The sequence below is a fragment of the Neoarius graeffei genome, chromosome 8 (assembly GCF_027579695.1).
Source record: "Neoarius graeffei isolate fNeoGra1 chromosome 8, fNeoGra1.pri, whole genome shotgun sequence".
In the NCBI taxonomy this organism is placed as follows: Eukaryota; Metazoa; Chordata; class Actinopteri; order Siluriformes; family Ariidae; genus Neoarius; species Neoarius graeffei.
In genome coordinates this window covers 48,158,537-48,170,287 of record NC_083576.1, presented here as the reverse complement: position 1 = coordinate 48,170,287, position 11,751 = coordinate 48,158,537, and the positions used below count along the sequence as shown (strand labels likewise).

General features: G+C 42.9%; 2 protein-coding genes and 1 non-coding gene across 3 annotated transcripts; 1 reads left to right on the top strand and 2 right to left on the bottom strand.

Moving 5' to 3' along the window:
* Positions 1 to 5,487: 5,487 nt before the first annotated feature.
* sowahd (sosondowah ankyrin repeat domain family d) lies at positions 5,488 to 7,616 on the top strand. Its single transcript, XM_060927718.1, has one exon. The coding sequence runs from the start codon at positions 5,950 to 5,952 to the stop codon at positions 6,979 to 6,981; it is 1,032 nt and encodes a 343-aa protein (XP_060783701.1). The 5' UTR covers positions 5,488 to 5,949; the 3' UTR covers positions 6,982 to 7,616.
* On the bottom strand, positions 7,404 to 10,974 carry rpl39 (ribosomal protein L39). Its single transcript, XM_060927719.1, has 3 exons — positions 10,868 to 10,974; positions 10,402 to 10,505; positions 7,404 to 7,613 (listed from the first exon to the last, which is right to left on the bottom strand). Exons 1-3 carry the CDS (start codon positions 10,868 to 10,870, stop codon positions 7,565 to 7,567), a joined length of 156 nt encoding a protein of 51 aa, XP_060783702.1. The 5' UTR covers positions 10,871 to 10,974; the 3' UTR covers positions 7,404 to 7,564.
* Positions 10,125 to 10,255, bottom strand: LOC132891093 (small nucleolar RNA SNORA69). The gene has a single exon (XR_009655270.1). It is a non-coding gene; the product is annotated as a small nucleolar RNA SNORA69 (small nucleolar RNA).
* Positions 10,975 to 11,751: the final 777 nt, after the last annotated feature.

The window sequence follows — 11,751 nt, the reverse complement described above, 5'->3', positions numbered from 1 at the left end:
TTTAACCTCTACCAAAATTTGTTAACGTGCATTTTTATTCAGCTAACTTGAAATGGTAATTGATTATGCATATACAACCCCGATTCCAAAAAAGTTGGGACAAAGTACAAATTGTAAATAAAAACGGAATGCAATGATGTGGAAGTTTCAAAATTCCATATTTTATTCAGAATAGAACATAGATAGCATATCAAATGTTTAAACTGAGAAAATGTATCATTTCAAGAGAAAAATTAGGTGATTTTAAATTTCATGACAACAACACATCTCAAAAAAGTTGGGACAAGGCCATGTTTACCACTGTGAGACATCCCCTTTTCTCTTTACAACAGTCTGTAAACGTCTGGGGACTGAGGAGACAAGTTGCTCAAGTTTAGGGATAGGAATGTTAACCCATTCTTGTCTAATGTAGGATTCTAGTTGTTCAACTGTCTTAGGTCTTTTTTGTCGTATCTTCCATTTTATGATGTGCCAAATGTTTTCTATGGGTGAAAGAGCTGGACTGCAGGCTGGCCAGTTCAGTACCCGGACCCTTCTTCTACGCAGCCATGATGCTGTAATTGATGTAGTATGTGGTTTGGCATTGTCATGTTGGAAAATGCAAGGTCTTCCCTGAAAGAGAGGTCGTCTGGATGGGAGCATATGTTGCTCTAGAACCTGGATATACCTTTCAGCATTGATGGTGTCTTTCCAGATGTGTAAGCTGCCCGTGCCACACGCACTAATGCAACCCCATACCATCAGAGATGCAGGCTTCTGAACTGAGCGCTGATAACTTGGGTCGTCCTTCTCCTCTTTAGTCCGAATGACACGGCGTCCCTGATTTCCATAAAGAACTTCAAATTTTGATTCGTCTGACCACAGAACAGTTTTCCACTTTGCCACAGTCCATTTTAAATGAGCCTTGGCCCAGAGAAGACGGCTGCGCTTCTGGATCATGTTTAGATACGGCTTCTTCTTTGAACTATCGAGTTTTAGCTGGCAACAGCAGATGGCACGGTGAATTGTGTTCACAGATAATGTTCTCTGGAAATATTCCTGAGCCCATTTTGTGATTTCCAATACAGAAGCATGCCTGTATGTGGTGCAGTGCCGTCTAAGGGCCCGAAGATCATGGGCACCCAGTATGGTTTTCCAGCCTTGACCCTTACGCACAGAGATTCTTCCAGATTCTCTGAATCTTTTGATGATATTATGCACTGTAGATGATGATGATATGTTCAAACTCTTTGCAATTTTACACTGTCGAACTCCTTTCTGATATTGCTCCACTATTTGTCGGGGCAGAATTAGGGGGATTAGTGATCCTCTTCCCATCTTTACTTCTGAGAGCCGCTGCCACTCCAAGATGCTCTTTTTATACCCAGTCATGTTAATGACCTATTGCCAATTGACCTAATGAGTTGCAATTTGGTCCTCCAGCTGTTCCTTTTTTGTCCCTTTAACTTTTCCAGCCTCTTATTGCCCCTGTCCCAACTTTTTTGAGATGTGTTGCTGTCATGAAATTTCAAATGAGCCAATATTTGGCATGAAATTTCAAAATGTCTCACTTTCGACATTTGATATGTTGTCTATGTTCTATTGTGAATACAATATCAGTTTTTGAGATTTGTAAATTATTGCATTCCGTTTTTATTTCCAATTTGTACTTTGTCCCAACTTTTTTGGAATCGGGGTTGTATTTTAAAAAAAACAAATATAGGGCTTGGTGGTGCATGCCACTTGTGTAGGTGTATGTTGTTCAGGCTGCTAGGTATGCCGCCAGAATTTTTTCTCTCATGGCTGGTCGGTACGTGAAATCGCGTTAGTCGATTTTCACGAATTCAGAGTTATGTTATCTGGACTCGCTGTAGAGGTTCTTAGTTTAAACTTTATTTCAGGTGAGTTGTTGAAGAAAACAATTAATTTAGCCAATGTTACTTCCCATTACCTCATGTGAACATTGAAAGTAGTTGTTTCTTTGCATTGTTTTTAAAAAATATGTGGCTTTGAATCCATATTTGAGACTTTCTCTCTTTTTTTGCAGCTTGAAGACAACCTGAAGACAGATGACATTAATGCAGTGGACATGTAAGTTTTGCAACTTTACATGTGAAAATAGAGGCCAGGATGGATCACCTTGGAACCCACGCTCAAGCTGTTTTCCTGACTTACGGACTAATTTATAACCTTCATTTGGACAAACACCTTTGACTTAATTCAGTGGGTCATGTTGAACCTGGGAGGAGGTGACCTGAGGCCAAAACTCCAGAGTTTGAAAAATGCACTTTTGCAGTAGTACTTATGCTGTTTATAAAACACTAAAAACTCTTCAGTTAGACTGAAATGTGGTTTTGTTCAAATTAAAGTACTTCTGACTAAGAATTCTTTGTTGTGCTTACTTTATTTTTCTAAGCCAATCGGCTTCCTGAATTCTATTAGGTAAGCAGGACTCTCTTGTGAAGTCACATTAACTTGGATTATACAAATTGGTAATACTTAGAAATGACCATTTATGTGTACATGTTATTTAAAGTAAACTTAAATAAAAAGTATGAAGTAAATTTAACTTGAAAGTAATAGCTATATTTACTTAACTTAAAGTGGGAACAACTCAACTCAATTGAGCAAACACAACTATCTCATCTCATTATCTCTAGCCACTTTATCCTTCTACAGGGTCGCAGGCAAGCTGGAGCCTATCCCAGCTGACTACGGGCGAAAGGCGGGGTACACCCTGGACAAGTCGCCAGGTCATCACAGGGCTGACACATAGACACCCATTCACACTCACATTCACACCTACGGTCAATTTAGAGTCACCAGTTAACCTAACCTGCATGTCTTTGGACTGTGGGGGAAACCGGAGCACCTGGAGGAAACCCACGCGGACATGGGGAGAACATACAAACTCCACACAGAAAGGCCCTCGCCAGCCCCGGGGCTCGAACCCAGGACCTTCTTGCTGTGAGGCGACAGCGCTAACCACTACACCACCGTGCCGCCCCAAACACAACTATGCTTTAAGTAAACTTAAATAGTAGTCGTTATACATTGTGCTACTGCCACATAATTGCATGAATAAGCAGAGGTACAGGTGCTCCTATTAAGGTGGCCACTAAGTGTAATGAAGTCTGTTCATCTGTTTTGTAGCTGATTAATGGTTAATCTATTTGTACAATCAGAATGTACCTTTGAGATAAAGGCTGATAAATTAACTTACTTAACCCATTGACGCCAGATGCTGCGTCGCGCAACATTGCCCCTGGCGCCGGTTGTTGCATAACGCAACATTGCCCCAAATGCTGGTTGCTGCATAACGCAGCATTGTTGATTTGTCATTATTTTCAAGACGCATGCCAGATTTGTTTTTTTTTTATAAAAATGTGTTAGTGTTAATGCTGAATGAGCATGATCCAATAAAAGCAGAGAATTTTATCTTTTAAATGCAACTATTTCATGTCTTTATGTGCTTCAGAGGCTGAGATATTGAATTTTTCATAGGTGTTTTCAATTAATTATTTTTATTTCAGAAAACCCTCAGGCAGATGGGGACCTTTTCTAAAAACTGGCTTAGGCATTTGTAGACGTTTTTTTGCAGGCGTTTCAGGCGTCAATGGGTTAAGATAAATTGTTGATGTTTTAATGGTCTTATTTTTTTGGTCCGGCCTATTTGATTTTGGGCTAAGTGTAATGTGGCCTGTAGACCTAAAATTTGACAACTCTGCCTTAAAAAGTGTTGTCACTGGAGTAGTTTGACATTAACAAATAAATATCTAGTTGGCAGTTAGCTAGATACTAGTACTCTATAAATAAAGCGTTACGTACACTGATCAGCCAAAACATTAAAAACATATAAAGGTGAAGTGAATAACATTATTTCATTACAATGGCACCTGTCAAGGGATGGGATACATTAGGCAGCAAGAGAACAGTCAGTTCTTGAAGTTGATGTGTTGGAAGCAGGAAAAATGGGCAAGTGTAAAGATCTGAGCAACTTTGACAAGGGTCAAATTGTGATGGCTAGATGACTGGGTCTGAGCATCTCCAAAATGGCGCATCTTGTGGGGTGTTCCTGGTATGCAGTGGTTAGTACCTACCAAAAATGGTCCAAGGAAGGACAACCGGTGAACTGACAACAGGGTCATGGGTGTTGACGGCTCACTGATTCACATGGGGCATGAAGGCTAGCCCATATCCCATAGAATCCCATAGAAGAACTACTGTAGCACAAACTGCTGAAAAAGTTGATGCTGGCTAAAACAGAAAGGTGTCAGCATTAACTTTTTCAGCAGTGCATAAATTTTCAGCCTGATGCAAATCAGTGAACCTTGGCTGCTCATGATCTTGTCACTGGTTTACCAGTTGTCCTTCACTGGACCACTTTTGGTAGGTGCTAACCACTGCATACCGGGAACACCCCACAAGATGTGCCATTTTGGAGATGCTCAGACCCAGTCATCTAACCATCACAATTTGGCCCTTGTCAAAGTAGCTCAGATCCTTACACTTGCCCATTTTTCCTGCTTCCGATACATCAACTTCAAGAACGGACTGTTCTCTTGCAGCCTAATATATCCCACCTCTTGACAGGTGCCATTGTAATGAGATAATGTTATTCACTTCACCTGTCAGTGGTTTTAATGTTATGTCTAATTGGTGTATAATAAAGTATTAAATAAGATGGCATTATTTTGAGATGCTATTATTACAGCTAATACAAAATCTAGATTTAAAAAAAAAAATTCTCATAAAATCAGCATCGCCCTTAAGCTATGCACCTAAATTTCAAACTAACATTTATCAAATCTATCCATCCATTATCTGTAGCCGCTTATCCTGTCCTACAGGGTCGCAGGCAAGCTTGAGCCTATCCCAGCTGACTATGGGCGAGAGGCGGGGTACACCCTGGACAAGTCGCCAGGTCATCGCAGGGCTGACACAGACAACCATTCGCACTCACGGTCAATTTTAGAGCCACCAATTAGCCTAACCTGCATGCCTTTGGACTGTGGGGGAAACCGGAGCACCCGGAGGAAACCCACGCGGACACGGGAAGAGCATGCAAACTCCACACAGAAAGGCCATCGTCGGCTCGAACCCAGGACCTTCTTGCTGTGAGGCGACAGTGCTAACCACTACACCACTTCAAATCTAACGTAAATTTTCAGACTGTAGGCGAATATCAGACCTTCTACTTTTCTATAACCTAGAAAACTTAGTCATTCAGGACGAGCTGTATCTACAAAATCCAGCTATTAAAGATGCAGAATGATTAAGCTGGCCTGCTACTGAGACTGTAGAAAGAAGAAGAAGAAGAAATGCTTGGTGAGCAGTTTCCTTCACTGCAAGACAAACTAAAACATGCCCCAGTCTATCTTCCGCAAGTAGCCCAAGTTAACGATTATAGTGATGCTTTCCACTTCTGTATTCTTAGTCAGCTTGAATGGTCACGTGATCCGAGTTGTCAGATATTATAGCTGACCTTTGAGTTGAGTGAGACTTCAATGGGTGGTGCGTTTTGTTCGAGTCGGGTGTAGTCAAATCGGTGCTTGATTTGGAAAGAAAATACACTTTGGTTCACAGATATGCGATGTATCTTCGAGATTATGGATTAACGTTCATGAAAAGTTCTGAGTGTGAAGGCTGAGGGACCTGCTGAAGGAGTCCTCGCCTGAGAGAGGCTGGGAGGTTTGAACAGGTGAGAGAGGGAAGGTTCGAGTCAGTGTCATGGCGCAGCTGGATAGAAGTGAAACTCGGATATGTGGGAGCAGCTGGGAAATCTCATGCTCATAGTTTTGGATTTAAAAACAGGAAGAGCAGCTTAAATGAAGAACTTCCTTATATCTAGCTGTAATGTTTGTCTTCCGGAACAGAAAACGCATTCTGGAGAGGACAGCTTTTGGATATGTAAACTTCTTGGGCGGAAATGTAAACAAGGGAAGCTGAGGCCGGTGAGATCCGATAAACATGTGTGAGCGCGCGGGCAGCTGTGAGCTGTCAGAAGGAGACCATATCGAATCCCCGTCGGGTTCTCAGATGGGCGAATCCGAAGCACGTGAAGCTAAACTCAAAACGAGAAACTCGAATGAGTCCGGGTTTACACCTGAACCGAATCAAGAGGACCGCGCGCCTAAAGTTGGAGCGCGTGCGGTGTCGCTCACACTCGGCGCTGCTGTGCGCAGGTCCAGATTTCAGAAACAGCTGGACGGTTCTGAACCAAACCCATCGGCCGAGTTCCAGGAGAAGGGCTCCATCACTCCTGCCATGCGCAAAAAATACCTCAAGGACCTATTTTTGAACTATAATTCGCACAGTGGCCTGTCAACAATCTTGTCATTTAAAAGCGCCAGCCAGTCGTCGAAGGACGGTGGGGATGCGACGCAGCAGGGTGCGGACGACAGCAATGCATGCTGGGTACTGGACCCCACCGAACACGCATGGACGCTATCGGTTGTGGATGGAAATTACGATACTATTGCAAAGTTTCTCTTGGAGGACCCCAGTTTACTGACCAGGAAGGACTATGTGAGTGGTTACACAGCTCTCCACTGGTTAGCCAAGAAAGGGAAACACGAGACGTTATTAAAGCTTCTAAAAGACTCTGAGAAGAAAGGGTACCCAGTGAACGTCGACTTAAAGGGCAGTGGGGGTCTTACACCTCTTCATGTTGCTGCTATGCACAGCCAGTACATGGTCATAAAGATCTTAGTAGGTGCATTCAGTGCCAGTGTTGATGCCATGGACTACAATGGAAAAAGGGCATGGCAATATCTCAAAGAAAATGCACCACCAGAGATGAAGGAGCTCCTCGGTGCATGGGATGATGAACACACTAACTGGCACCTAAATGCTAACAATAATAATGCTAGTGAAGGGGCACCTATAGCTGACTGCCAAAAGGACACAAACAGCACAGACACTGTCAGTAGAAATGGGCTGCGGCGCTTTGGTACGTTTAGAAAGTTACTCTCCCCCTTATTCTCTGGAGGTAAGAAGTAAAGGACATCCAAAATAGCCTAATTATTTACTAGGTGTTATTGGAAATGCTAAAAAAAAAAAAAAAACATGGTAATACACTTGTATTAATATATTCAAGCATATGTTTTAGCTTTGAACTGAAAGAATCTTGTAATTGTTTTTTTTTTTAATTCAACTACTAGCTAATAAAATGTACAAATGTGTCTTGTCAGTTTGTGTATATTCACCTTCCCTACAAGTATATTCATGTAAATTAAAAAGTACCGGTAGTGGCCTGTGTGCTTGAAGCTGGGTTTTGGACCTCAACCTACATTCACTCAGTGTATCAATTGTGATTTAACTACATTACAGCACTTGAAGAAAGACCAACACGACAGACCCAAGCACCTTCACCCGCCCCACAAATAAAAGAATATTCAGAAAGAAAAGGCAAGAGACATTCATTTATCGGGTCATCATTTATTGTTTAACAATGGCATTTTCAGTATCTGTACAAAAGAGACTTCTGATTGACAAAACAGATGATCTCGCCAAACATCTGGGCAGAGGTGGTGATGCTTGCAGGGTGCAGATGTAATCGAAACTGAAGAGGCGAGTCCTGAGCTTACAAGCCAAGCTTTGTCCTTCTCCAGTGTCTGCGCTTGGAGTTGTACCTGCAGGCAAAAACCAAGTCATATTAAAGCAACCCTGAACACTGATTCCAGCTTACATTGATTTGTTATGCGTAAAGAAAATTCACATGGGAACGTCTCTACACCTACACAACTGAAGCAAAAAGGCAAGGTCACAGCAGGGAAATAACCCTACATGCGTGAGCCTCGGACTCTGGAGAAGTGTCACCTGTTCACCAAAATCCAGAAATGAACAGCAAGTTCAGTAACTGAAATCCTAATAAAATTTTCATATGCTGCTTTTGTGTCGTGTACACGCGCATAAAAACCAACAGCACGACAGCTAATCAGCTAAACTGTTACTACAGTTAAACAATTAGGATTTCTCCTCAGACTGATTTAACAACGTCCACACAAATGGTACTTAAAGTTTAATTTATTAATTAATGCATTACGACTTAATATGTACCCCACAAACGTAAAGCTTCTGAGCCCAAAGTGCGAGGTCGAACAGCACTGAATCAAACAATGTGCATACCAAAATTACAACTACATGGCATTAAAAAAATTGTGCAAAATAAAGAAAAGTATTTAAATTACTGTACTAGGACCAACACTCGAGGCTTCCACATGAGCAGTAGTGAAGCCTGTAGGGCTCCTACACATCCAACATAAAATATGGACGTTGATCATTTGTTCACGATTATAAAAAACAAACATCACTGTACGGGTTAAAAGCAAACCCATTGAATACCGTACATGAAGCGCATCTCTTAACATGTAGTCTTGTCTCATCTTTCAATGACATAAGGATTGGAAATTTGCTGTACAGGAGCAGTTTGATGAACATATGATTAAAGTGAAATCACACAGAACCTCAAAAATTAAAAACACATGCAGTTTTACTCCAATACACATTCAAGCGCCTTTTTGAATCAAATCAAATCAGATCAGATCAGGTGGAACCTATCAAAAGACGACTGTGAGGACAGCAGAGAAGATCACTGGGACTTCTCTTCCCTCCATTCAGGACATTGCACCAAGGCACTGCATGTCTCGAGCCAGAAACATCATCAGCGACCCCTCACTATGGACCGTTCTCCCCTCTGGCCTCCAGAAAGAGGTTCCGCAGCATTCGGTGCCAGACCACTAGGGTGGTCCCGAAATGTATGGGAAAATTTTTTTTTACCAAAAAAAAAAAAAATTCCGACCACCCTACCATTTTTTTTTTACATAGGCTTAAAGAAGGCAACAAGCAAAATTTCAGAAAAATTGGTTAATATTTAGAGATGCCACACGAGGTTGCAAATCAGCTTAAGCCATTAACATTAGTTGGTGCGTAGACTGTTGCAGAGAAGCTCTCAAACCCCCAAAAAGTCGCAGTTCTAGAGGGAATATGCCACTTCTATGAAAAAGAAGAGGCAGGAAGAGTTTATAGACTGATAGAAGGTTAACTTTCATGCACTAAGGGGTTCTTAAACAATGAGCACTGATCGTAATATGCTGATGAAGTTGTGAATGTTTTTCTTTCCACGTTTTTCAGATGGCTAGCAACAGTAGTACAAGTAGTACCGGTGGTGCAAAGCACAAAACCAGAAAGGACAATTATGTTTGGTTAATTGGTCCCACTTCCAAGCAACTGTCTGGGAGAAAGCTTCCTTCTGCTCGGGAAGTCCTTAGTGTGTTCTTTGATCTCCACAAGATACCATAATACCGAAGGGTTTAGAAAGTCACAGACAAGTAATAGCTATTGTTACTTTGAACACGGGAAGTTATATTACTGTATTGTTTGTATTAATATGAAACAGTTAATAAGCCACATTGTGTCTTGAGTGAAAACTTTAATGGCTTTGTGGCACCTCTAAACATTGAACAATCTTAACCAAATTTCGCACAATAACTTCTTTTAGGGGGCGGCACGGTGGTGTAGTGGTTAGCGCTGTCGCCTCACAGCAAGAAGGTCCGGGTTCAAGCCCCGTGGCCGGCGAGGGCCTTTCTGTGTGGAGTTTGCATGTTCTCCCCGTGTCCGCGTGGGTTTCCTCCGGGTGCTCCGGTTTCCCCCACAGTCCAAAGACATGCAGGTTAGGTTAACTGGTGACTCTAAATTGAGCGTAGGTGTGAATGTGAATGGTTGTCTGTGTCTATGTGTCAGCCCTGTGATGACCTGGCGACTTGTCCAGGGTGTACCCCGCCTTTCGCCCGTAGTCAGCTGGGATAGGCTCCAGCTCGCCTGCGACCCTGTAGAAGGATAAAGTGGCTAGAGATAATGAGATGAGATGAACTTCTTTTAGGCAATGTAAAAAAAAAAAAAAAAAAGGTAAGGTGGTCGTAACAAAATCCTAAAAAAAAAATTTGGGGACCACCCTAAGGACCACCAGGATTCTGTAACAGCTTCTCCCTCCAGGCCACCACTCCAAATCCAAACTTCTACTTGAACGTTTCCGAATTCCACAGGTCACTTTATCCTATTGTACTTCTGTGGTGAGCCAAACTGCAAGGAAATTTAGTTCTGTGTACACTTGTTGCATCCTGAATGACAATTAAGGTTGTCCAAGTTGTCCCTACTACAGAGTGTATACTATCCCCAAGAGGTGATGAGTTACTGCTCTGAATCAGGATGTTGCTCTCAGCAGGGTAATGGCAGTCCTTCCACAAAATGAAGCACTGTAATTGCGTCCTGCTTTTAACCGACAACAAAACAGGGTTTGTCTCCATTCTGGTATCACGACAGCACATAGGCCTTAGCTTAGCTTTAGCACTAAAGCTAACTTCTCTGTTGCTCTGCCCACACGGTGTGTAACCTTAGTGCAAACTGCAGGCTTCTTCTCACCTGATCTTGTTGCCGGTTTTCATTCGGATCCACTGAGGAATGGGCCGGTTCTGCTTCTGCTTCTTGGCCAAGAAGCGTTTAATCCTGAAAGTCTTGTGGGACGCCTGAAACGGTGATGTTAGCTGTTAGCAGTTAGCAACACGGCTACAAGCACGACTTCCGATCACACCCCATACGAAAGACACGTTTAATGTTTATAACAAATTACACAGCCTGGCGAACTTCAACCCAAACTTGTTTCCTTAAACAGGAAACAACAATTATTCACATTATCCCTGGGTCTGTGTTAAACATACTCCTGAGCAACTCACTGCGGGTTATTTTTAACTATTTAAACTCGTTATAAGTGAAAAACCGGTGCAATTCTTAAATAAACGGGCATGGGACAATCATTAGCACTTAAAAATAATGAGAACTGCAACAAAATACTTTTATCCATTACGATGTTTACTGATTATTTCCTCACCATTCTAGACACACTACCCTTACACCACAATGGCGGCGGCTGAAGAGGAGGAACCCTGGCAAAACGGCCGTGTTGTATTTCCGAGTTTAAGGGGCGGGGCTACACGACCTCACAGAGACACAGCGACCCCAAGCGGAGAGTCACTGTAACGTCCTCATCTCGGCTCATTATCTCTAGCCGCTTTATCCTGCTCTACAGGGTCGCAGGCAAGCTGGAGCCTATCCCAGCTGACTACACCCTGGATAAGTCGCCAGGTCATCACAGGGATGACACGTAGACAACCATTCACACTCACATTCACACCTACGGTCAATTTAGAGTCACCAGTTAACCTAACCTGCATGTCTTTGGACTGTGGGGGAAACCGGAGCACCCGGAGGAAACCCACGCGGACACGGGGAGAACATGCAAACTCCACACAGACAGGCCCTCGCCGGCCACAGGGCTCGAACCCGGACCTTCTTGCTGTGAGGCGACAGCGCTAACCACTACGCCACTGTGCCGCCCATCACTGAAGTATCAAGTTTATTTTGCAGCCCTCATATTCTTTGTTCGTCATTTTTGTGTGCTGTTTACGATGGCCGACAGAGAGGTAATGCACTACAAACACACAAAAATTCAGAAAATACAGGCAAAATCAGAAACGACGTGGGCGGTGTAAGTGGTTAGCACTATCGCCTCACAGCAAGAAGGTTCTGGGTTCGACCCCAACAGCCAATGGGGGCCTTTTAGTGTGGAGTTTGCATGTTCTCTGGGTGCTCTGGTTTCCCCCCAGAGACATGCAGTTAGGTTAACATGCGAAGGCCTTGGGCTGAAGTGTCCAAGAGTGTTGGCGCACACATACACAACAGCTTTGCTGTCCTATGACAAACTAAGTTTTGTTG